Source organism: Pelodiscus sinensis, chromosome 3 (genome assembly GCF_052426305.1).
Source record: "Pelodiscus sinensis isolate ZL-2025 chromosome 3, ASM5242630v1, whole genome shotgun sequence".
NCBI lineage: Eukaryota > Metazoa > Chordata > Testudines > Trionychidae > Pelodiscus > Pelodiscus sinensis.
Genome location: NC_143054.1, coordinates 86,711,076 through 86,737,821, shown reverse-complemented (window position 1 = coordinate 86,737,821; position 26,746 = coordinate 86,711,076). Strand labels below are relative to the sequence as shown.

The 26,746-nt window shown below is 42.8% G+C and overlaps 1 protein-coding gene across 8 annotated transcripts in view; it reads left to right on the top strand.

Annotated features, from left to right (window-relative positions):
• The window catches only part of CEP85L (centrosomal protein 85L), a 234,914-nt gene that overhangs the window by 51,611 nt on the left and 156,557 nt on the right, over positions 1 to 26,746 (top strand). For 3 of the 8 annotated variants that reach the window (XM_075924053.2, XM_089777222.1, XM_075924056.2), the window contains exon 1: positions 10,536 to 10,921. The exons of 2 other annotated variants lie outside the window; for them this stretch is intronic. In XM_075924053.2, coding sequence (XP_075780168.1) covers positions 10,861 to 10,921 — 61 coding nt within the window. In that variant the 5' untranslated portion in view covers positions 10,536 to 10,860. Of the gene's footprint in view, positions 1 to 10,532; positions 10,922 to 18,435; positions 18,588 to 24,685; positions 24,799 to 26,746 lie in introns of those variants that run through there. 3 more of the 8 variants (XM_025184655.3, XM_089777223.1, XM_006123061.5) reach the window with 3 other exon arrangements.

The window sequence follows — 26,746 nt, the reverse complement described above, 5'->3', positions numbered from 1 at the left end:
CTTCACTTGGTATTCAAGGTGTGGGCATATCATGGATTAATATGGAGGCAATATGATATTTTATGTTGCATTATCTATCCCTTTCTTAATGATCCCCAACATTCCATTCACTTTTTGACTGCTGCTGCACACTGAATGGAGGTTTTCAGAGAACTATCCACAATGACTCTAAGATCTCTTTCTTGAGTGGTAACAGCTAATGTAGACCCCATTATTTTATTTGTATAGTCGGGATTATGTTTTCCAACATGCATTACTTTGCATTTGTCAATATTGAAGTTCATTTGCCATTTTTGTTGTGCAGTCAACCAGTTTTGTCTCCACTGTAACATGAATTAGCTGGTCAATACAACTTTCCCTCTCCTTAGTAAGTTTTAAAATATATTAATTAACATGTTTTAAAAAGACGAATTTTATTCTCACATGGAGATGCCCTGTCAGATGTGCAGAGGAGCAAATGAAAATAAACATCTCAGAGCCCACACATCTTATTCTTCTAGAGGACCATGTGCTCTGCAGTTATGGCTATGTGGGATGGTGGGGAGGGGCATGCTAAGAACTAGGGGAGTTAGGATGTAGCCAAACATAATGGTAAGTTGTCCTGAGGATCCCAAACATTTCTAAGCTGAAATCCATGTGGGAGTTAATGCTGTTAAAGCTAGCATTAACTAACCCAGGCTTCCCTCTGTAGGAGATTCAATCAATTTGGCAGCATAGGTTTTCCATGAAAATGTTTGAGAATGTAAAAAAAATGTTTTCTTTTGAGACTATTTAATATGGCAGGAAGTAACTAGGACTGTGTGTGTGCAGTAAAGAGGAAAACAGACTTTACTGGGCAGAGAAGAAAGGATTACTGAGCCAAATCTACGCACTGATTTTAATTTCAGTTTCTAGATTGAAATTTTCAGTACTATAAGTTGTGAAAGAGGAACTGGTAATTAAATGCAGTTACTACAAGATAAGTTAGAATCTTGTCAAAAAGATCCTAATGATTCAGGTGCTATCAGGTTAATGCTTAATTCCAAATATGAATAATGATACTAGTTTCTCCCGACACTCCAAGAAAAGAAAGTACAGGTGCACCAACTCAGATACCTCAAAACATGAGAAAACACTTTGAGCCTAATACTCAAACACCTTCCACTGAAGTGAATGAAGCCAATCCAATCTATGGTATATCAAGTATCACCTTTATCATTCCTTCTTATAGCTCCTTATTAACTTCCATCTACTATGATCAGGATTCTGAGAAGCTAACTTTAAAAAGGAAGAAAATACTAGAATAAAAAAAAAACCACTTTCATATATATGTCATGATATGAAAGAACTATCATCACACGTTTTCCCAGTCATATTTCCACCTAATCAAAAAGTATTTGGCTTGTGCGTCTGCATTGTGTTGTAAGGTCAGAAACTCATTTCAGTTTGGTATCTCTCTTCTCCTATGGGAGATTTATCTTCCACAGTTTTTACTTGATGTTAAAAAACAACACCCTTTTTAAAACCCTCTTTGCCTTCCTCTGAATCTGATAAGTACATGTGCTGACCAGTGTTCCTTCTAAGTTTTCCATCCATGAGCAGAGTGAGTTTTGTTTTGTACTCTTATATTGAGGTCATGTGCGCTTGTTTGGATGTGTGCCACCGTGGCATCCACATTAACAAATATTTTGTATATATTTTTTTTAATTTTATGGAAGAAAGAATACTAAAACAAGAGATAATTAAAAAAGTATATATGACTTTAAATGTTTTTTGATATGAAGTAAAATAAAAAGAAAATTAATATTGCAAGATTTTCAGTAGCCAACTTCCTCTGTTGATAGCCTTCTCCCAGACTCTCCCCCAGCTGGACTAGATGATCTCTCGGGGTCCCTTATGGTAAAACCTGCCTGGACCCAGTGCTGAGGTGATACATTATTTAAAAAAATACAGGATATATACACTTTCCTCTATAAACATACACATTTAAATTCTGTCTCTTCAGGATTGTCAAACCATATGTTTGCAGACTCCATTCACATAAGCTAGAGAGCAATGATTTAAATGAAGACCCAAGCAATACTGGGTAACTCTTCTAGTTACCATGTGATACAAGAAAAATAAGACAATGGGTACTTTCTAACTTGGCCAGAAGCAGCCACCCATAAAAAGAGACCTACTGTTTTCTACACAGGCCTTCAAAGAAAATGATACAATTTTTTTGTAGACCAAAATAAGATAATCTCTATTGCTGTATCTTTAAGCCTTCAGCGTGCCGCTGGAGCTGGGGCCGCGGTGAGGCTGCCCCAGTTAGTCCTTGCTTAACAAATGAAACCCTTTCAAAAGATGGCAAACACAATCTGTTTTAGAAGACTGCAGAGCTAACAGGAGGATTAATTTTAGTAGTGCCTGTGAGAACTCTGACAGGTAAGGTAGGTGGAAAGGTCTTGAAAACCTGCATGCTGAGAAATTCTGCTTCAATTATTTGATTTAAAAGTTCCTGATAAGACTATACAATTCTGGTCTAGTCAATGAAGGCTGAAAGTTCTTATGACAGGTACATTAATACCAAATAGGCTCCTGATGATTTCCCTTAATACAATATATACCAAAAGGAATTAATCATAATCAGGCCAACATTTTCAAATGATACCAGATTGTTTTATTAAAAGCTAAAGGTAAGTACAGCTATCCAGAAATCTTCTCCCAGCCTAGCAAAGGAGCTGAAAACACCATGAAAAATATTAACCTACATGAGTCATTGATGAATGATAAGAAAACAGGTCCCTGCTAGCACTGCATCCCACTGGATTTCCTACTGATATTCTCTTTGCTTCTTTTAAGCCACAAGACACTGAGCTTTGAATATCTAATCAGCCACATTTCCAAGCTTCTGCTTTCCCAGAACTAGCTTCAAAGCACAAGAAGCAAAATGACTGTTTTATACTGGTAGAAGAACCTGTTCACATTTCACTTGCAGAGGAAGCAGAGTACAAGTTAATTTAAGAAAACGTCCACTCTCTGGGCCATGAATTCTCTTTCGGTCTTGGAAACAGAGTCACCTGCTATATGTGGCTGCCATTCATATGACAGAGATCTGGGCTAATGGAGATCGGGAAGAGCCCCGGGGACAAGCTAAACAACCATCGCTTTGTTCCTTGGTGGGAACCCTCACTCTGCTGCGCGCACACGTCTTCCAAGTTGAGTTTGGATTGATTGAAATTGGATTCTGTCCACCGCTGGCCCCTTCTTCCTGCAGAGAGTGGAGCAGGGCAGAGAATGGGGTAGGAAGGATTGGGCGGTGTAATTTGCACCTTTTCCACCCATCTCCATTGCTTGGGACAGCATGGGGCGCATTGCCTACCAGCTGGGGAGAGGGTGGAGGTTTTATGACCACCACTGATTACTCCCTGCACTTCCTACAATCACACTTCTTCTCTGCCTCAGCCCACTCCAAAAACCTCCCTGAGTTAAGCACAACAGAAGTGCAACCTAGTGAGTGGTTGGGGAGGGAGAGACTTTTGCTGCCGCAGAAGCACCTGGGAGCCCCTCTGCCAACTGTGGTATGAACCACGATGCACCTCACTAGGTCCCGTTTACACGCCTCCTGTAGCTACTCATGCTTCTGCTGTGGCCAGACCAGTGCACCATGGCTTGGTTGTGGTCCAAAGATGCTGCTGCTCAGCTGGACCTCTACCAGCCTGAAGTGGGTGGCTTTGCCTACTCAGCGGGTCTTGCTCTCAGAGGTGTAGTGAGGGTGTTACGCACCCGGGGGGGCAAAGGCAAAATGTGCACCTCTTAACCCCCAGCTGGACCGCCCCTTGCTGGTTCCACCACCATATAGGGCGCCTTCTTGTGCACGGGGCCATTCCGCTTCCAGCCAGACTGAAGTGCCCTCTAGCCAATCGGCGGCTGCAGTTTCTCAGAGGTGTGGGCTACAAGCGAGGACCCGGATTCTGCAGCCTAATGGGCAGCACCTTGGACCGACTGGTGTCAAAGGAGTTTGTGGGAGTTGTAGTTGCAGACGGGGCCTGTGCGCCAGCTGCGTTCTGCGCATGCTCAGCCTGAACTCCCACCCTGAGTGCCACTCCCGCTGGGCACTTCACGCTCAGTTTCAGTTTCAGTTTCATGCAGATGCAGCAGCCAGGAGCCCTGGATGTTTTTGAATTGATAAGCCCTGGGGCAATTGACCCCTTTGCCTCACCTGTTAGTGGGCCTGGAGGTAGGGAATTCTCATGGTAGAACCATAGATCTAATCAAACTCAAATTTGTTGTATTTCAAAGCAGGGGTGCGGAACCATTTTTGGGTCAGGAGGTCACTGACGCACAGAAAAATCAGTCAGGGGCTGTACACAAGTGAGAAAAAAAAACCCTAAACCTTAACTGATATGGCCCCTGACTGAAAAGCAGAAAGTCTCTCCCTGCATTCTCCCCACACACCAGTGCATTGAGGTGCCCAGGCTAGTAGATTTTTGTGTGCTTTGGCCCTGCGGTAGGGCAGTGAAGAGGCTGGAGCACCAGTGTAGGCTTTCTAATGCTGGGGAGGGAGTCCTAAGCCTCAGTGGCCACATCCGGCCCCCAGGCTTTAGGTTCCTTACCCTTGCTGTAAAGCTTACCAATATTGTATCTAATCAATATTGTATTGAATTTTGCTGAGGAAAGAGGATTTGTGTACACTGAGAAGTTCTTTTTGAGTTAGAATTCTGCCGATTTTAGTATTTGGATTTCAAATTATTTGGCTAATGGCACCGAGAGTACACTTGTAAAGTTTGCATATGACACCATGCTGAGAGAGATTGCAAGGACTTTGGAGGACAGGATGAAAATTTCAAATGATCTCAACAAACTGGAGAAATGGTCTAAAATAAAGAGGATGAAATTGAATAAGGACAAAGTAACCACGTAGGAAGGAATAATCAATTGCACACACACAAAATTGAAAATGAGTCTAAACCAGAGTACTGCAGAAAAGGAGCTGGCGGCTAAAGGTGGATCACAAACAATGTATGAGTCATCAATATAATATTTTTACAAAAAGCGTACTGGGATATATTAACAAGAGTATTGTAAGTAAGACATGAGAAGTAATTCTTCCAGGCCCCAACTGGAATACTGTGTCAGGTCTGGGTACCACACATTAGGAAAGATGTGGAAAATAGGGAGAAATTTCAAAGGACAGGAGGAAAAATGATTAAAAGGCTACAAAATTAATGATTAAAAGTCTACAAGGAAAGATTGAAAAAATAGCGTTGTTTGTCTGGAGAAGACTGGGAGTGGAGGCATGATAACAGTTTTCAGGTACATAAAAGTCTGTTATAAAGAGGAGGGTGATAAGTTATTCTCTGTAACTACCGAGGACAGGACAACAGGTAATAAGCTTAAATTGCAAGATGAAAGATTTAGGTTAGACATGAAGAAAAACTTCTTAACTATAAGAGTAATTAAGCACTGGAACAAAACTAAGTAAGGAGATCGTGGAATCTCCTTAAGTAGGTTTTAAAGAACAACTTTAGACAAATACCTGTCAGGGAGGGACTCTTGATAAAATGTAGACCTGCCTCAGTGCAAGAGACTGGAGTAGGTGACTTAATGAGGTCCTTTTCAGTCCTACATTGTTATGATTCTATTGGTTGCTTTATATCCAATGTACACCAGAAGCCTTAAAATCTCTATTTAAAATCAATGCTTGGAAACTATTTTGTGATACTTGCATTACAAACACCCAGATAGATAAATATGTTTATTGTATAAGTCCAGTCTATAACCACTAGATTCCCAGAATGGGATAAATTAAGGCACTAAAAGATATTTTGTGTCAGTCAGCTACCATTTAAAATGCACTAAATCAGCAAGCATCCATCTATACAGGGGTGTTATTTTGGAATGACTGACATTATTCCGAAATAAAATAGTCCACGTCTATACTACAAGCAGTTATTTCAACATAATGCGGAAATAATGGTGAGCTGGAGGACTGCTTACTCCAATTACTGTAACCGTCATTTTATGAAGAGTAAGGGAAGTTGGAGGAGGAGTGCTCTACTTCAGACTTCCTGCGATGTAGACAGCGCCAAAAGCCGAAATAAGCTACTTCAACTTAAACTATGCAATTGATGTAGCTGGAGTTGTGTAACTTATTTTGGCTTTAACCCTGCTGTGTAGATGTGCCCCAAGAAGTTATGTAAGCACAGGGTTTGTTGCTTGCTTCAATATTTCCAGTGAGCACATACTGTTAGTATTCTGTCTGACCCTCTGTCTAGGCCAGGGGTGTCCAAACTTTTTTCAAAGAGGCCAGATTTGATGAAGTGAACATGCGTGAGGGCCGACCATTTTGCCTGACATTCTTGAACCATTAAAATTAAATGCAAATTAACTATTTTATGCAGTTTATTGCAAACGACATAACACCAACTATACATGTTGTGTCCAAATATATTTATAACTGATTTAGACATTAACTGAGATTTTACAATGTATTCATCTCAATTGAAAAAAAAACTTGCCTACACTAATGTGAAGGGTGAAACTGAGATCTGGACTGCAGCACATAGGTTAGGTCTGGTTCAAAGGCAGTGGTTTTGATGCGCAAAATGTCACGCAGGTGAGAGTCACTTAGTCTTGTCCTCACGCGGTTCTTGTTAAAGTTCATAGCAGAGAATGTCTTCTCACACATATATGTTGAGCCAAACAAGCTCAGCATTTTCTTAGCCAATGTTCGAATCTCTTGAAACCGGCTCTTATCCAGTTGGCGGTAAAAGTTCACAAGAGAGAGCTGTTGGTGACGACTGCGTAACTCGCTGTCACAATGCAGCTCAATGAGCTCGAGCTGCAGCTGATCTGGAGCATCCTCGGGGTCAACAGAGAATGGAGAGGAGAAAAGGCTGATCTCCTTTTCAATAGCTGCAAAGTCCTGAAAGCGCCGTTTAAACTCCCCAGCCAGAGATGCAATGTCTGCTGCATACCTGCTCGTTTGCGCACTGATATTGTCCTGTGGAAAACTGTTCATTATTTCCTGCAACGCTGAAAAATGTATGGTATTGGGCTGTGTTTGTGACAACTGCCTTATGAAAAGTTGCAGCTTTGTCCCAAAGGCTTTGAGGTGTGAATAAAGCTGGTTCACCGCTGCATCTTTCCCCTGAAGACTCGTGTTCAGTACATTCAGATGCTTTGTTATGTCAACTAGAAACCCCAAATCAGCCAGCCAAATAGGATCAGATAGTTCTCGCATTGGTTGTCCCTTTGTTTCCAAGAATTCTCCGATTTCCTTTCTGAGAGAGTAGAAACGCTGCAGTGCAGACCCCCGACTGAGCCATCTTACATCGTTGTGATATAAAACATCTTCGTATTCAGCCTGGATGTCCAGTAGAAACTGTTTAAACTGGCGGTGGCACAGGGCTTTAGAGCGAATAAAATTAATAGTCTTTAGCACCGGTTTCATAACATGATCATATTTGAGATGTTTAGCACAGAGAACTTGTTGATGAATGATACAATGGAGTTTAATAGCTTTGCCTCCTTCTTCGATCACCTTGTTACAGATTAGGGTTGATAATCCACTTCGTTCACCAACCATGGCAGGTGCCCCATCAGTAATAATCCCAGTAACTTTGTCCCAAGGCAGTTTCATGTCATCTATGGCGGAACTAACAGAAACAAATAAATCTTTTCCTCTTGTTTGGTCCGTGAGGCTCCGGAGGTCAAGTAGCTCTTCAGTCACATTCATTTCATCGTCCACCCCTCTCATAAAAATCAGCAACTGAGCTGTGTCAGATAGGTCCGTGCTTTCATCACAGGCTATTGAAAAAAAGTCAAAATCCACTCCTTTGGATGTCAACTGTCTCTTACTATCTGATAGTGATAGAAATGTAGCCGTGTTAGTCTGGGGTAGTTGAAGCAAAATGCAGGACAATGTAGCACTTTAAAGACTAACAAGATGGTTTATTAGATGATGAGCTTTCGTGGGCCAGACCCACTTCCTCAGATCAAATAGTGGAAGAAAGTAGTCACAACCATATATACCAAAGGATACAATTTAAAAAAATGAACAAATATGAAAAGGACAAATCACATTGCAGAACAGAAGGAGGATGCGGGGGGGTGGGAAGGGGGAGGAAGGAAGGTAAGTGTCTGTGAATTGCTGATATTAAAGGTAGGGAGAGTGGGAAATCTCTTCAATTCTCCATGCTACAGTGTTACGAGCCAGGCAAATGTTGGCAAACTCTTGCTTCTTCTCGGGACAGATATTCTCAACCATTTTCATAATGCATTCTTTGATAAAGTCACCCTCAGCAAAAGATTTGCAATTTTTAGCAATTAACGTTGCCACCTCATAGCTCGCCCTTGTGGCATTTTCATTTGACTCACGGGCTCTTATGAAAAATTTCTGTTGTGACATTAAAACAGCTTCAAGTTGCTTCAACTTTTCACTGTGGTCGTGCCCTGTAAGCTTGTCGTATGTGCTATGTCTCGACTGGTAGTGTCTCTTGACATTAAATTCCTTATAAACAGCCACAGTCTCTTGGCATATCAGACAAACACAGTGATTCTCTATTTCAGTGAAGAAATATTCCACTTTCTACCTGTCCTGGAAGCGGCGGCCCTCACTGTCAACTTTCCTTCTCTTATTTACAGTCGCCATTTTTTTAAATTGACCAGAAGGGGAAGGGATCATGTGAGCGCAGTGCCAGAGGTTTAATACACTGCCTAAGTAATACACTGCACTAATACACTGCCCAACAAGAATTCTCTTGCCTTTATGGCTGTTTGTGGCGAAGTCTCTAATGATGAGCTCCACATGCCTGAGCCCGTTTGTGGCGAAGTCTCTAATGTTCGCAGCTCCACGTGCCTGAGCCCGCCAGGAAGCTGACAGTGCGCAGGGCCAATCACAGATACTGAGATTGATCAGCTGCGGAGTCCGTCCCTGATCTCAGCAGCTGTGGAGTCCGTCCCTGCACTCTCAGCCCCAAGGTAGAGGGCCTGCAGGGTCAGAGGCGGGCGGAGAGCACAGGGCACGCTGGCCTCACGGCGGCCCGGGGGCAGGGCGAACCCGTAGCCAAGCGCGGGAGCGGGGCTGCGGACGTGCCCTACATGGAAGACTTTAGGACCGCAGCGGCCACCATGGACGGCGGCGGCGCGGCCGGAAGCGGCGCCAGTTCAGAGGAGCGCCGGGGAGCCAGGAGAGGGGGAGGAAGCGGGGGCTGTCCCTGCACTCTCAGCCCCAAAGTGGAGTGCAGGGGCAGGGTTTGGGACCGCGGCGGCGGTCCGAAGCGGCACGCTGCGCGCGCCAGTTAAAGAAAGCACCGGGGAGCCGGGAGAAGCGGGGGGCCGTATTAAATCCGACCGCGGGCCGCATTTGGCCCGCGGGCCGGACTTTGGACATGCCTGGTCTAGGCTATGATGCTTTTATACTGTGCTCATGACAGGATATAGTGTAGTATCGGAGCCCTTCGTGTCCATTGTCTGTGTTGTGGTATTCTACTGTTCTGAGGAGAGGTGCAATAAAGAATACTAGGTGTTAGCTAAATATTTTTCTCAACCACTATCTATGCATCCTTATTTATTGAAGCGTATTTCTGGTTGAATTATTTCCAGAAGTACATTTAAAGAAGGACCAAATGAAACCCAGTCACTCTAACATCTCCTAACAGATCTCTAACATCTGTATTGGCTGTGTCAAGGAGTGTGAAAGGCAAGAAGCAGTTTTTCAAATGTCTGATACATTTTTGCCCGCTCATACTGCATTTGAGACTATAGCGTCCTCTAGTATCTCCCAAAGTTTGTATTACTCTCTCCATGCATCTGGCAAAGTTCTTCTTGGTTACTTGTTTGGGAGATTCAGAAGGGAATCAGGGTTTTTTTTTTTTTCAGATTTCACACATGGAGATGTCCTTCTTGATGCTATATTAACTACGTCAGGACTATAGATAGAATTTTTGGGGGACAGGAGACAGTGGAAATGTTTTCGGGAGTGGGAGGAAGAATTGGGAATATACAATTGTTATCTGAAGGAATGGGTTTTGAAAGCTTATAATACATGTATTTGTTAGTCTCTAAGCAGTGCAGTTCTGCTCCTTATTTTTAAAGTTACAGACTAACACAGCTACTCTGCAACTTGAATGTTACAGTTCTCTTTGCCCTACCAGATAAATTAAATTGAATATCTCTGAGGTCTTGTAAAAAAAGGAAAAAAAAAGGCAACTGCTTCATGAAATGCAGTTGGGATTTTAAGGCTCCCCTAGACTGTAGGTATGACATCTAGGGGGAGACACGGGGGAAGGGGCAGAGAGGAGCTGAGTGGCTCCAGAGGACATCCTATGGAGGAAATAAGAGATGGGCAGATATGCATTTGAGGAGGCGGGGGTGCCAGCTCGAAAAGCTGGGAATGGGGGGGGGCGGGGAGTGTGAGGCAGGTACCACAGTTCCCCTCCCTGTCGACCGCCCCAGGCCTCCCTTTTTCAGCCTTCTCGCCAACCCTCCCCGCGGCCGCTCCTCCTGCGCCCCCTCCCCCTGGGCCGGGTTATGCAAGCGACTCGGCGCCCGCCCGAGAAGCAGCAGCGGCGGCGGCAGCATCCGCAGGGCTCCCGCCCCTGTCCCCGCCCCGCTGCCAGCCGCGGAGGAGGAGGAGGAGGCGGCCGCGGCGGCATAAAGCAAGTTTTGTCCCCGCTGCTGCGCCCTGCGAGGAGGAGGCGGCGGCGAGAGCCCGGCCCCTGCCCGCGCCATGGCCGCGGCTGCCCCCGGGCCGGAGCGGGGAGACGGGGCGGCCAGAGCAGCCCAGTAACCTCCCCCCCCCCGCCGCTCGGCTCCGTCCGCCCGCTGCTGGCCGGGCCCCGCGGCGCAAGGCGGGGAAGTTGGCGCCGCTGCCGGTCTCGGCGCCCCGGCACCATGTGGGGCAGGATCCTCCCCGAGCTCGGGGACGGCGGCGGCTTGCGCAGCTACAGAGCCGGTAAGGAGCCCGCCCGCCCCCGGGACCCCCCTGCCCAGCGGGGACATGGCTCTGCCGCTGCTGCCACCGGGGCACCGCGCCGGGTTTGCAAAGAAACCACCAGGCACGTCTCCCCCCACTCCCGGGCTAACGCAGATGGCCGGAGATTGATCTCAGGCTGGGGCAGACCGGGCCCCACAGCCCCCTCGGTCCTGCCTTGCTTTTAAAAACAGTTGCTAAAGGATGGGGGTGGCGGGGCGAATCCCAGTTGCGGGGAGCGGGGAGGCGGCAAAAGGTCAACGCAATACATTTGTGGTGGGGCGTTTGCAGACAAGCTGCTCTGGAGAGGGGCATTTAAGGGAGCCATTTGAGCTGAGGAAATGCAATTAGGTCGAGGCTATATATAGGGGCAGCTCATAATTACTTTTAAATCTGCGACAAAAAAAAAAGCTCCCCCCCACCCCCTTTCCATGAGACACCTTACTTGTTTTGCTGAAAAGGGAGAGATAGATACAAGTTTGATTTAAAGGAAGAGCCCTCATTGTACGTCTTCAGTTCTTTTCACATGGCTGGAAAAGATGTAGTTAACGAATCTTTAGAGGCAGAGTACAATTGAGGCAGCAATGGTACAGTGAGTGGAAACCTTTTGCTTCTGGCAGATAGTGATAGTTCTGAGCCAATTGGTGGTTTTTTTCAGTAGTGCAACTTTTCGGGAGGACTGATATCTGGGCCAAATTAATCCCTGGTGAAATTCAATTGAAAATATTTTTAGCATGTAAAAGGATAAATGGACCAGAATAAGAGAAGGTTAGTTTCCTTGAAATCAGTGGATTTACACCAAAGAAGAAGCTAAGCCATTGGCTATGTCTACACTCGCGGCTTCTTGTGCGAGTAATATGCAAATGAAGCTACGCCTAATTTGCATACCTAATGAGCCACCATTTTTTTCTGAATTGGCTCTTGCGCAAGAAGGAGCATCTACACTGCCCCTTCTTGCCCAAGAAAAATCCTCTCACACAATGCAGTTATACCTATTACTTTTTAGGAAGAACGGCATTGCGCAAGAGGGTTTTTCTTGTGTAAGAAGAGGGCAGTGTAGACGCTCCTTGCGCAAGAGCCTCTTCTGGAAAAAAAATGGTGGTTCATTAGGTATGCAAATGAGGCTTGGCGATATTCCACGCTTAGCCTCATTTGCATATTTCTCGCGCAAGAAGCCGTGAGTGTAGACATAGCCATTGTGCTTAGATGCATTGTAAATCTCTATCTGTAATTATTAAACAATGCACTATGTGATCCTTTTTTATTCTTCTTGGGCTGCTTGCTGAAACAACATTAATGTTGTATCCAGTAAGTCCCCATCTTTTATTATTAATGTGGAACAGTTTGGTCACAGTGCTGGGAACACACTGTACTTGGCTGTAGGGCACTTGCAAGTGCTATCATTCTTTTGTAACAGTGATGGTTATTTTATATTTCCAATTAGCTGATTTATGGTTTATGGTTATAAATATAAACTGCTCACAATAGCAGGAAAACTGTTATAGGTGATACAAATGTAGTTTTTAAATACCCCTTACTTGTGCCATTTTCTGTTTAATTAGCTGGAAAGTAGAGGTGTTCACAAAAGATGATCTTATCTAAATAATTTGCTTTTCCTTAATTCACCCCTGAGGCTGAAGGACCTAAATGGTAGACGTCATTGCCCGTATGTACAGTTCTTGTCTCTTAAGTTGGACTACAACCAATATTTTAGTCAGGTTTTTTTAGCATTGTTTTGGATATATTTTAGTATGGGTATATTTTAGTTCACTTTTATAACTTTTTTGGCCTGCATTTAAGCTCTGAGTTTCTACAATAGATTAATATTTAGAATTGAATTTTTAGAGATGATTTTTGCAGTGTATTTATCTCATGAATAAGAAGGGTTTTCAGGATTGGGCCTTCTATCTGCAGGTAAATAAAATATGTGGACTTATTGCAGGGAGCTTTTGACAATTTTCTGGAAGGCAGAGCAAAATCATGCAGTTCTTTTACAAGCAAAGTTTTCATGATTTTTCTCCCTTGTTTAGGTTAATACATCATTGTCAAAATGTAGGGCTAAACTCTGCTCTCATCTACACTGCTATAAATTGGAAGTAATTTCACTGAAATCAGCTTGTTCCATTAGTTTTGAAGTTTAGATGCATAGTTTTAATTTTGGAATTGCAACATTATTGCAAAATATTGCGTAGCTCATTAAATGGGTATATAAATAGTTGGCATAGTTAAATGGCAATTTTTTTTGCTTTTGAGCTGATATGGTTTTGCTTGAAAATACAGGATATTCCTAGCAACTGCCTGAATCACCACAAATAGTCCAGAGTATGCCCACTGTAATGTAAAAGATGATGCTGTTAATTCTCTACTGATAGTGAGGATTAATTTTTAAAAACTCAGTATAACAGTCTATGACTTAGATTTTTTTATCTTTATATTCTTTTATCAAGTTACTTATTTTTTTGATAGGAAAAGTTGTCATATTCTACATAAAATCAAAGGAGAAAACTGCCACGGGCCTAATTTTTGGTAAGGTTGAATGTCTGTGAATTACATAGCATTGTAGGAACTTGGCCCCTTTGAGAAAGTGGTCATTAATTTTTTTAAATCTGATGGTACAAACAGTAGTACCTGGGCAGTGTATAATAGCAGTTATGATCACTAAACTTAGATCACTTCAGTGGCCTTTGTATCATGCTCTTACTGGCTATGTGAAAACTACAATCTAATCCCAGGTTTCAAACTCAGGCTCAAGATTAACCCTCCTTCTGTTGACACACAAATTGTCCTAACCCAGAGCTTAGTCCCAAGATCCCCTTGGAGTGAACGGTCTAAATCTGAGTGAAACTGGAACCCAAGGTTCAAATTGCTTTGTGATAGGGACTCGTGATTTGGGAGTCTGCCAAAGTACTCCACCTTCTCAGAGGGTGCGTTTCATTATTCTTTTTCTCTGGACATCACTTCTACATTAAGGTGGTATATTTGGAGGACTGGTCCAATTATTTTTTGTGGTCTTGAAAAAGGTGAGTTGTGGAAGTATAATCATTGCTAGGTTCACCAGGAGGTTGGTATTAGGGACGTGAACAACTAGTTGAGTAGTAGCAAATGCTTATCAGATAATCAACACAGTAGTCAACTAGTGTTTGACTTTCTCCTTCACCCCGGCTGCTGTCTCTATCAGAAAGAGGCAACGGGGGGAGAGGTGGAGAAGGGAGCACTTCAAAGTGGCAGTGCTGTGTGGAGCCTGGGATCAGACCCCGGGCTCCATGTGGTACTGCAGCCTTGAAACACCGCGTGCAGCCCAGAGCCAGCTGTGGGTGTCCCCAGGCTGCACATGGAGTTTCAAAGTGGCAGCGCTGCATGGAGCCCAGGGTCAGTGGTGGAGTCCTCAGCTGATCCCGGGCTTCACGGGGCGCTGATACTTTGAAATGCCGTGAGGAGCCTGAAGCCCAGTCCCCATGGCGTTTCAAAGCAGCAGTGCTGCCCAGAGCCCAAGCTCAGCAGGGAAATTCCCACCTGATCCCGGGTTCCATATGCTTTGGAATGCTACAGGGAGCACGGGGCCAGTGAGGGACTGTCCCGCTGGCCCCGTGCTCCCTGCAGCACTTTTGCCTTTGAAGTGTAGCAACAACCCTGGAGCTGTTTCTACACTTCATAGGCGGAGGCACCCTTATCGACTAATTGAATAATTGTTGCAAATTGCATCGACTGTTTGATTAGTCAGTTAATCGAAATTTAACATCCCTAGTTGGTATATTGTTCAGCTGAGTATTGTGTGCCAGTGTGGTCTCAACACTAAAGTCCTTGATGTTCAACTCAATAATGCTATGTATACAGTGTCAGGAGTGCTTAAATTCACTCCAGTTAACTGGATTCCAGCCCTGTCGCACATGCAGCTTCCACAGATAAGAAGAGCTGCTCAGACGTTTCTTTTTCTTAACCATGTCAATGCAAAGATGAAGATCCTGCTCTTTGCTGAGGTTTGATAGAGAGTCATGTGAAGCATTTCAACCATTCAAAATTAACAGCTTATTAACTCCTGTTGAGGAACCACCTGGTCTTGATTTACGTTGGGGTGCGGGTGGGGAAACTGGTACAGCTTGAATTGCAGGACATCTCATGGGAAATGTGGACTAACTCTTTAAATAGAAAATGAGGCCAACTGGGTGGTATTAGGCACCAACAAGGGAGCACATCATATTTGAGTGTCCCCTTTGTTCTTTTGCTGGGGGCCTGAAAGGACATTTCAGCTCATTTCTAGGCAGTGTTCTGGCTGTCAAACTTAGATATAAAATTGTAGTCGTCGCTACCCACCCAAGTCATATGAAAGAAGAATAATTTCCTTGTCCTTTGAACAGTCAAGTTTGGTGGTCAGTCATGTTTTCCCATGCTGCACCAGAAACTAAGGGCTAAGGCAGCCTCATTTTAGGAGGGCTGTAGGAAATCTGGGGTATGTGTAGTTGGACTAAGGGCTGCATAAATAGACATTGGAACCCCAAGTTGGAGATCTAGAATTCAGCATTTCCTAACTCCCAGTTACAAAACACGTGTAAAATGTTGAATCCCTAGGCTAGCAAAGTCAGGGACTCCTAACTTGAGTTCTGTTAACTGTGGGTTTACATTGTGCTGTAGACATACCGTATATTCCGGCGTACAAGACGACCTCTGAAGTTAAAAAACATCCCCCAAAAATCGGGGGTCGTCTTGTACGCCGGATGCCCCACCGCCGGAGCCCCTCCGCGGCTTTGAAAGCCTCGGGGGAAGCCGGCGGCGGGGCATCCCAGGCGCGCATGGGCTGCCCCCCCTCCGGAGCCCCTCCACGCCGCCGCGGAGGGGCTCCGGAGGGGGGGGCTTTCAAAGCCGCGGAGGGGCTCCAGCGGGGGGGCAGCCCATGCGCGCCTGGGATGCCCCCCCGCCGGCTTCCCCTGAGGCTTTCAAAGCCGCGGAGGGGCTCCGGCGGAGGGGGGGGGGGGGAAGCCCAGGCGCTCCTGGCGGCTTTGCTCCCGGTGCCTCTGGTCTGCTGGGGACCATCTCCAGCAGACCAGGGACACCGGGAGCAAAGGAGGCGGAGGGGCGCTGGGGTATAAGATGAAACCCTATCTTTTAATTAAAAAGATAGGGGGTCGTCTTATACGCCCAGTCGCCCTATACGCCGGAAAATACGGTACCCACCGTGTCTAAACTTAAACTGAATGTTCTGTTTCTGTGTTTGAATCAGCCATCAGCTATTCCTTAGTGAGTCCATGGGTGGATGAAGGATTTACTCATGTTTGTTCAGCAATTCTCAGTTTCCACAATCTTATTCCAATTGTGTCTGCAAGGTTCTGTAAACTACTTCACTGTCGGATTTCCATCATTCTGTTCCCTCCCCCTGTAGTGTTGTTCTTTTCGAAACATCCAAGTTGAATAAAAAAGGATTTTACATGAAATGCAGGATAAGAGCCAATTTTTAAAAGGCAGACATATAGTTTGGCACAATACAGAATTACAGAAGCATGACTGGTTAGAAAATGAATATAAAATAAAGGTAAAGTTAGCCTTTGAGTTCTGGTCCCTGCAAAATATTTCCAACACAGATTGAAGAAATTGCTGCAATTAAGTGTGTTCATAGAGAGTATAAGGTAACAAATGAAGGAAGTGTAGTTAGAGGCACACAGCCATTTGGTTCAAAATTGATAATGAATGCCAATGTACTTTGCTGTTACCAGATCTGATATTGTTTGCATGGATACAAGGAGTAAAATGGAAACTATTGAAACGGTATGGTGTCATAAGATAATGGTCTTGTACTGGCAAACAAAAGTTTAGGCATTTATTTTCAAAGCTGGAGATTCTTATCTTATGACCATGTGCTCCCCTCACCCCTCTTATATTTGTCTTGTATCAATAGATTTTTTTTTAATCTTTTTGTCTATATGTTGGTGCAGTAGAGTTGCTGACTGCACCATTATTGACTAGCTGTTATTGCATTTTGATTGGCACACAATATGTCTTCTCATTAAACCAATCAGAATAGTTTATCCATGAAAACATAATATTTTTTTAAAAGTGTGTGGTATCTCCATTCATGGAAAACATTTTTTGAGTAAAGTACAGTGATGGCTGCTACTATCATTCCCTTTTCATGAAAAAAATCTCGTGGTCTACTTAAAACAATTAGATATAGAGTGAGGAACTCTATCACATTTATATAACTTTTTTTCTGTGATAGGTGTAAATTAATTTTAACTTTCTTAAAATACATTAGGTCAGATAAATTCCTGGACTGTACACAAAGGATTAATAATTTGGCCCTCTGTACATTAAATTTTAAGGTAAAATAGATAAAATAATCATGAAAGGAAACAGAATAACATTTCTGAAGCCAATAAAGTAATTGTCTTTATAGGTAAACTTTCATGAACAACAGCACAAATACCCAGAATGCTTTGGAAAATTCTGAAAATCTGGCTGTCTTTGAAGTGTCTTTCACTTACATCCTGTTTTGTTTCCAGATTTGTTTTCATTTTTCAGTTTAAGACAATTGTGCATTCTGCAATGAAAGTAGACATTGGCTTTTGCTCAATTTGGTAAACAAATTTATGTCCCTCTTTATATCTAAGGATTAAATGGCAAATATTTACACTATGGCAAATATTGTTGCCAAACTAAAATCAATCTATTAACATTTGTGTTTATTGTTTGAAAATCTAATAATATTGCTTAGAATTTGAGTAGGTAACTCTCAGACTTTACTGTAAACATTAATTACTAATAAAAACCTTGTAAGTTAGACAAGTAATTCCTCTTATTTTAAAGAGGGGTAAATTGAGATGCAAGAGTTTAGTAAATTGCTGAAGGCCTCTCAGCCCTATGCTCAATCCTCAATACTATTGTTTAAATTACATAGGCAATTAATGACACACTTCAGACCATGAAAATATTAATCTCCATCAACAGTATCCACACAAACAATCTTTCACTTAGACTGTGTGTGTTCAGAATGATATAAATGGATGTAGGGATTTAGGCAACTGCTTATTTATTTATTTGTAGTATATATATTTATTACTTTAAATAAATGGGACCATCTGTGTTCATTCTGTAGTTCAGCAAACAAAACTGGACTGCTGAGACCTCTGTAGGTGAGGATGGTTTGGCCAGGTGCTCAAAAACATGAAATAAGGCAACTCCTAAGGGTGTGATTCCTGTCATATAGAAACAACTTCCTGAGTCTTGTGGCTTGTAATACATTAGGAATGTAATTAGTTCATAAACACAAATCCCTGAAGTGTCTTGTTTCTCTTACTTAAACCATAGACATAAGGTAGTATGTGTCAGCCTCTTAGTGATGTCATAATTAAAATTGTAATTGTGATAAGGTTGCAACTCATTGTGAACTTTGCTGGTGTTACAGCTTTCTGAACATAGCTGCCTAGTGGCACTAATGAATCGTAGGTGCTTATTTCGTTCCAAAGTGAGAGAAGCACTTGGGAAAACTTAACTTAGTTCTTTTTGGGGTTGGCAGGGGTGGGGTGGGGGCAAAGAACCAGTTATTTCATTTCTGTAACAAATTTTGCTTGTCAGTAATTCAAGTTCAGCTATTGAGGATGTGATGGTTCTCTTAGCCTGCAAGGAGGCAGGCTTATCTTTGCATGCTGGGCAATAAATGGTAAGTTAGTGTCACTCTAGGTAGAGTGGGAAAAGTATACGTATCTGCTAGAGCAGGGGTGGGCAATAATTTTTTGCCGGGGGCCACCATGGAAATTTTTGAAGTGGCCCCAGCCTACACAGGAAGGGGCAGGGCATCAAGCGGAAGGGGCGGGGCCAAGATACTTCCAGGTTCCCCTCCCCCAGACAATGATTGGTTTGAGTGTGAGAGAGTGCTTTTGCCCCCCCTCACATTACCCCTATGTGCCCATCCCCCTGGCATGGGAAACTTTCTGCACGCACCTGCCCCTAGGCCAATTAGGGAATGGGGGTGGGGAAGCGTGCGCAGCCTCCTCCGCTCTGCCCCAGCCCTGCGAGTGTGCCTGGTGCTTAAAAGTCCCACGTGCTCCTGGCAGGACGAGAGGAGGCTTTTCACGCTCCCCTACTGCCAGGCCCTAATTGGCCTGGGGGTGGGGGAGCGGTAGGGCCTCCACCGTCTGAATCCGGTCCTCGGAGGCCCTTTTTTCTCCACCCCTGTGCTAAAGTCAACAAAAATAAAATTGCCATAGTACACAATGAGTGATTTTTGGTTTTTACAAACTCAGCATGACAGTTATTGGAATGGATATTGAGGAGACCTCTTTAGTATTCCTCAGGAATAATGAAGTTTCCTTGTTGGATTTCTTGTTGGAATTAGAGTTATAGTTAACTCCTTAAAATGTCTCCACAAAATTATAGCTTTTCAAAATGTTAATTTTAAAGCTGTGTACATTGAAGGGAATTTGTACTACACAACACAAATGTCTTAACAGGTTGAGTGAAAAGAATTGGTGGTCTACAAAATGCGAATATAAAAGCAATATATTATTACTCAGTGACATTCATTGAAAGCTGCAATCTTTTCAGTTTCATAGTTGCACTCAGAACTCCTGATCTGACAATGGACTGACTATATGTTGGTTTTTTTGTAATCCTATATTTTAAAAAATACCTAACTAAAGTGACGATTTTAGATACTCTGCCCAGAAGTACCGGATTAAGAAATAATAAAGTGACGTCATCTCACAAATCCAACTATGTATTAAATGGCTTGTCCTGAGAGGCTATGTTTACACTAAGAAAAGTCTGTATGTGTTTAAACAGGTGTTATTGACTTGCAATAACGACAAATGTGTTAAAACTACAGTTTGTCTAATCTAGTCTATGGTTAGCTTGTGAAATGGAACCCTAACTGGCAGCATAGAATTTACCTCAACTGGCTAGTACATATTAAAATTTCACTTTATGTCTGTATAAGTATTTTATTTGTTAACATGAGTTAGTTAAAAGTCCACTTTTTTACAGTATGGATAAAGCTTGTGTGTCTGCCAAACATAGTGATAACCCATCTGCTAGAAAATACAAGTGAAAAAGATTTGTAAATCTAATGGTTCTGGAAGGACTTGAAGTTGTGGAACAAATGGTTGTGCTGCTGTTGTTGGAAGGAGAATGTTTTTGTTGTGGATGGGTTATTATAGGAAAAGGAATAGTTCTACACTTGTCTCCAGTATCAACTGTTCTGCCTTGCACATTCTTCAGAATCCTGTCTCTGCCTTGCAACCTGCCTGAGACTTAACAGTGGAGGAGTTAAAATCACTTATTAATTCTTACGGCCCACTTTGCATGGCTGTAGTTGAGAAGAGTTTTTTAATACTCTGCCTTTTAGTGTAAAGTATTTGGTGATGTACAACTATGCTGTGAACTGGAAGTTTGCGCTAAAAAATTTACACATGTGGGCTAATCAGTTTGTTTTGGGGAAAAGAGGATATTTTAAATATTACTTATTTTCAAAAAAGTGTATGTTCCATGCACTTCATAAAAAGCTCTCATGCTGAGAAATGGAGCATTTACAGTTTCAGAACATAGGTCCATAGATTCCAAGGCTAGAAGGGACCATTGTGCTTATCAAATCTGACTTCCTGTATAACACAGACCGGGAGTGGGCAATAAGTGACCCGTGAGCTGGATGCTTCATTTGTATTGGTTAGCTCCTGGCGGGCCACCAGATGCTTTAGTTCTCTAAGTGTCCACTGGTACAGCCATTTGCAGCTCCTGTTGGTCATGGTTAGCTATTCCCAGCCAATGGGAGCTGTGGGACTCTTGAGAAATTTGAGCGCCTTTCTTCCAGGTAGGGGAGTTTTTTGCTGATTTTTTTAAACTGATTTTTCCAGCACTTGTTAATTAAATAGCTTCCAGAAGCATGACATGGGAGGTGCAACCTCTTCCTGATGTCTCTCCCCTGTGAGCTTTGCTGTCATGTGGCAGGTAGGAGGACGCTGTAGAAAGTGCAATACTGCATATGCTTCTGTCATTCTCTGAGCAGAATTTCCCTCATTGAGGTGTACTAATCCCACAGGTTTCACCTTGTGCACAAACTCCTGCAGCAAAAGGGAGGATGAATCAAATATCAAAACTACAGGAATTTATCCAATAGCCTCTTCACATCAATTTGGTTCGTTTACTGTAGTCCATCTGGTGTCTTCAGGAAGTAGATATTAAGCTGCAGACTTCCACATGGAAGTCAAGGAGAATGAGGAGGCAGAAGCAGTAGAAAGAAGCATTATGAATTATGTTAATTCCAAGAGTAGGGCAGCTTCAATGGTACTGTCAGATTGAAATTGGTCCATAATAATGGGAGGCTATGAGTATGTGTGAATGGGGGTTAGAGCAATAAATAAAGTAAGACTGCTTTTACAAACACTTGGCTGAGAAAGGGCAGTGTCACTAGTGGCACTAGTATCATGGCCAAGGGGAGGATTTTTTTTAAAGAAGGAGCTATACAGCAGGTATTAGAGAGTTGGTGAAGTTACCAGAGAAAGAAGAGTGGCTGATAGTGTTATTGGCTTTATCTGCTGCAGCTGTCTCTATAATCCCAAGCCCTTGTGTACTTCTGAAAACTAGCCAGCATTGAGTGGATGAGCACACACTCCCCTTTTGTACATTTACTGACAGAGACCATAGCATTTCCAAATGCATATTCCTATATAATGCATGGAAGCTTGTGATAGGCTTATATATAAGCATTTTGCTCAAACTTTTGACAGTTCTTGTAAAATATAATCTCTGTAACAAAAATCCTTTTTGTTTATTGGAAAAAATGGAATTTCAATTTTTAGTTTATTAAAGCATCTTAACCAAGTGATGGCCATGTAGGAATCATTTCTGGATCACTCAGAAGCCTTGTCTGAGATTTTATCATCAGTTACCTAGTTTTCAGTGTCTAGTTTACACCTTTTGTCCAGATGGTATTGGAAGCTGCAACTTTTTCAAATATGCTTCAGGATAAATTGGGCGTCTTTTCAAGAATTGTTTTTCTTTAAAAGATGGCAGTTCCTCTTGGATGCCTGCTTTGCAACAAAGTTATCCATATGTATTGGCAATCCTGATCTTTAGGAGACTTGATTCATAGTTGAGAATTAATGCCAAAGAGATTTAAGGGTATTCTATGACTCATATTAATCCAAGAATAAAAGCTTCTGTGGGTAGAAGCTGAGAGAGATGGTGATCTAATTAAATTGCATTTACCACTTTATTTAAAAAAAATCTTGCTAGCAAAAGTAATACGGAAAATAGAGTTAACATTTGTACTTTTATAATCTGTATCTTTTTGCACAGCTCCCATTGATGTAGTTAGAACAAGGGTTTGCTATGATCATTGTACCAGAATCATACAGTAAAATCTTCTCTAGGATTTAATTATGTAAATCCATTATTAAGCAGTCAAGAAAGAACAGGAAAAAAATAGCTGTTTGGAAGCCTGAAGTAGGGATGTTAAATTTAGTTTAATCAACTAATTGACTAGTCGATGGATTTTTCCATTGACTAGTCAATTAGTCAAAAAAACGGGGGAGCTGCAGCAGGCCGGGCTGGGAGTTAACCCTACTACAGCTCTGCCTTTTAAATGTAGTAAGAGCCAATAGGCAGGCTCTTAATACATTTTAAAAGCAGAGGCACAGCATCTGGGGCTACGACTACGCTACGGGGTTTTTCCGAGATACCAGAAATATCCCGGAAAAACGCTGCTGTGTCCAGGGAACGCATCTGCTCTTCCGCTTTTCTTGCGGAAGAGCAGACACGCTCTTTCAGAAGACCAGTCTTCCTCCTCCCATGAGGAAGAAAGGCTCTTCCGAAAGAGGAGGCTTTTCCAAAATTTGGCCCAGTGTTGACGAGCCAAATTTTGGAAAAGCCTCTTTGGAAAAAGCTATTGGAAAAAGGTATGCACATAGTGGAGTGCAATGTGTGTACTTTTTCCCGATAGATCCCTGTAGTGTAGACATAGCATGGGACTGAGCATGAGCCTAGAATTGGCTGATTCCTGGCTCTTACCTTGTCTCTGCTACTCCCCTGCCTCCCTGCACCCTGCGGAGATGGTGCTGAGGGGGAACCGGCTTTTAAGCCACCTCCCCCAGCACTGGCTCCTGCCCTCCCCTTACTGCCTCTCATAAAGGCAGCAAGGGGTGGGGAAGTGACTGGTCGAGGAACTGGCCGACTATCCGATAAGCTTTTGCTTATCGGGTAGTCAGTAGTTGCTTACATCTCTAACCTGAAAAGTACCGTGAGTGAGGTACGGTGCGGTGGAAGGTAGTATTTGCCATTAAACTAACCAAAAGTGAGCAAGACCTTTCGTGCTATTGTTCAAGGGAAAACTGAATATTTTGCTAAGCAACATGGGGGCTTCCAGGATGCTGGCATGCAGTGGGCTTGGAGGGAGCTGTTGAGTCACAGGCCCTGTCTTGATGAACAAAAAATGTGTTTAAATCTGAATGCCCACTTGAGGTGCTGCCCTGTTTGAAGCTGTGTTAGTTGTCTTTGTTGTAGCTTAGTTTCCCCGGTATCTGTATAGGGTTTGTCAATCCTGTTAAGATAAAGTGATTAAAAAGCACTTTTTTTTTTTTTTGGCCTATCAGGAGTCGCCCACAGCAGGTACTTCAGTTATTGGGGGTGGAGTGGGTCCTGAAATGATTCTACTCCTGCTCTATAGTCTGGGAGCATTTTTTCATGCATGTCCCTTTTTCCCCTTTGACATTGCCCAGTGGCCAGCTTACTTAGGCTGGCTATGTGCTGGGGAATGATTTCATTTCAAGTGCACTCTAGCAAGTGTAAAGAAAGTTGGTGCTTTGTTAAATCCTGAATATCCTTCTCCATCTGTTCTCTGGGTACAACAAAATGATAGTTCTACCCATCCCTTGTGCAAGATATAGAAGTATTGAGTGCCACTTTTAGATCAGATGTACTCTGATAGAGGTACTGGAGCTTCCTCTTGATCATTCAGAGTCCTGAGACTGTTTTAACACTGGTTCTGATATATCATTAAGTGGATGTCCCTTTGTGTGTAGTGCATATCAGGGCTGGTTGAAAAATGTGGAAATACTTATGTGTTTCAATAGAAATACCAAATCTTTGACAATTATTAACCAAATGTAATAGACTTCTCTCCATCCCATTTTTGACAAGGATGTTCTTTACAGTCAAAGTTAATTATATACCTTTGTTTTATAATGAAGAGGTGGGATATTTTTGTGCATTTCTCCCCAAAATCAATGCACCAGGGTAACATGAGTTCTCCCGTTATTCACTCAGTTAAGAACTCTAAATAAAACTGCTGAAGTTTTTGGGGTTTTTTTTGACTAACTGATAATAGACATGATTCTCAACTTCACCCAGTATATAGGGAGGTGGGACTGGTTCTTTAAAGAGAAGGAATTGGGGTTTTAGGACAATAGGAAATTTGGTTAGGCAATGGTATGGCCAGGCTACGAGAGGATACTTGGGCATAGATTTATGTTGTAGTGGTGCTTTTGCATTATCAATAAAGCTAAGCCCTATGAAAGGGCTAAATTTGTTCACTAACTTGATGTCTGAGTGGTCTTTAGATGGTAGGGAAGGGATTCAGCTGTTCATGCACAATATGTCTCTTTTAATTGACTTTAACAATTGGTTGCATACCCTGAGGGCCCTGTGTAGGAAGTGCACAGAAATACAGTCTAAAGCAAAATCTATAAAATATTTTATTATGAATGCTATGAAAGGAGAGGCATACAGTAAAGCAGTTTTAACTGATAGGCTCTCTGAATTTAAAAGGAAGACTCCCCGTCTGCAATAATCAGATTGAATTGAGAGCAAAAGAGGAACAGTGGGGTAAAGAGTGCATTGAATATGAAGACAAGGAAGCAAGCCAGCCTAGCAAGCATGAGGTAATATATGGAGTCTTTGTGCCAAATGTAAAATAAGAAACATCTGTAGTCTTATGTTTCTGAATTTTGCTGTGTGTTAATAGGCTGTATTTGGAAGGCAGAAAGGAACCCATTTAAATATTAGCAAGTGAGGTAAAATCTTGGAGCCACTAAGTAAATGGGAAAATTCTCATGGATTTCACTGAGGCCAGTATTTTACCAATGATTGATAGGTTGATATAAAATCCCTATAGTTAATCGTCTATTCTGTCCTTCTGCGTAACACTAGCTATAGAACTTCCCTTAATTCCTGTTTGAATTAAAACATATCTTTTGAAAAGCATCCAGTCTTCATTTAAAAAAATTTCCATATAGGGTAAGTCCACTGCAACCATAGTAAGCCATTTCCGTGGCTAATAACTTAAGGGAAGAAATTAATTACTAAATACATTTTTAAAAAACTGCACTTTCTCAAGTGTGTGTGTGTGTGTGTGTGTGTGTGTGTGTGTGTACCTAAAAAGACTTGTTTGTAAGTTATAATGTGACATTTTACACGCTGAACATAATGGCTTCATGTCTCTCTTTATATGTCTGTATTCTGTGTTTTGTTTGTCTATGCTTGTGCCCTGAGATTGAAGTAGTCTCTGCCAAAAAGAGCTTGAAAACTTGTCACTGACCTACTATTGTACAGTGGCTTGTTCGTTTACAGAGCTGCATAAATGATGACTCTGTTTTGGACACTATTTGAAGATCAAAGTCAAACCATTGTATTTTGTATTGCTCCTCCCCAGAGCTTTTTTTCTCTTCTTTGGAAACACTAAGGCTTCATCTACACTGCAGTGCTATTTCGGGATACCAGAGGTATCTACAAAAATTGTCGACTACATGATTAATCAATAAGGGGTATGTGCAGGGGTTGATGCCGGGTCCTGACACTAAGAGTCAGTGGGCAGGCAGGCTGGATCAGTCCCGGCTTATGCCAAGACCCAGCATCAACCCCTGCTGTGGCTCTGCACTATAAGTACTAAGAGCTAGCATGGGGGTTCATGCCGGGTCCTGGTGTGAGCCAAGACTGAGCCAGCCTGTCAGCCAGCCTGCTAAAAAATTTACTTGTGGGAGGAGAGGGGGAATGTTGCATGTAGTCGATAACATTAACCAATTAGCACCTGTTTATTGATTAAACGTTTAGTCGACTACACTATTACATCCCTACTACAAGCTTCAGAGGAAGGCAAAAAAAACCTAAGGTCAGTGCTTGTGTGACCTGGGGAACTCTCTTTACAGAAGCACATATGATGATCAGTTAGACCCTGAGCACGTGAACAAGAGCTAGCCAGCCAGATAGGTGACAGATTGCTCAGTACCACCTTGTAGTCTTGGCCCTCCTTCTCCAGTGTCCCATGTCCAGCCATGGCCAACTGATGTTTCAGAGGGAGGAAGGAGATTAAAAAAAGTAGTTTCTAATTGAAGAACTGTGCGAACCTTGATAGATAAATGTGTTGAAATAGCACAAGATAAAAATGTAATTATAGGATCATAGAATATTGGGGTTAGAGGAGACGTCAGGAGGTCATCTAGTCCAACCCCCTGCTCAAAGCAGGGCCAACTCCAACAAAATCATCCCAGCCAAGGCTTCATCAGGCTTGGCCTTATAAACCTCTAAGGATGGGAGATTCCACCACCTCCCTAAGCAACCCATTCGAGTGCTTCACCATCCTCCCAGTGAAATAGCTTTTCCTAATATCCAACCTAGACCTCCCCCAGTGCAATTTGAGACCATTGCTCCTTGCTCTGTCTTTTGCCACCGCTGAGAATAGCCTGGCTCCATCTTCTTTGGAACTCACTTTCATGTAGTTGAAGGCTGCTATTCACTTCCTCCTCATTTTTACAGCAACCAAAGTAACTTAGTGGCTGCTTAGTGCTTTATTAATGAAGCTAACCACAGAAGTAATCTGACTGAATCCCTCTT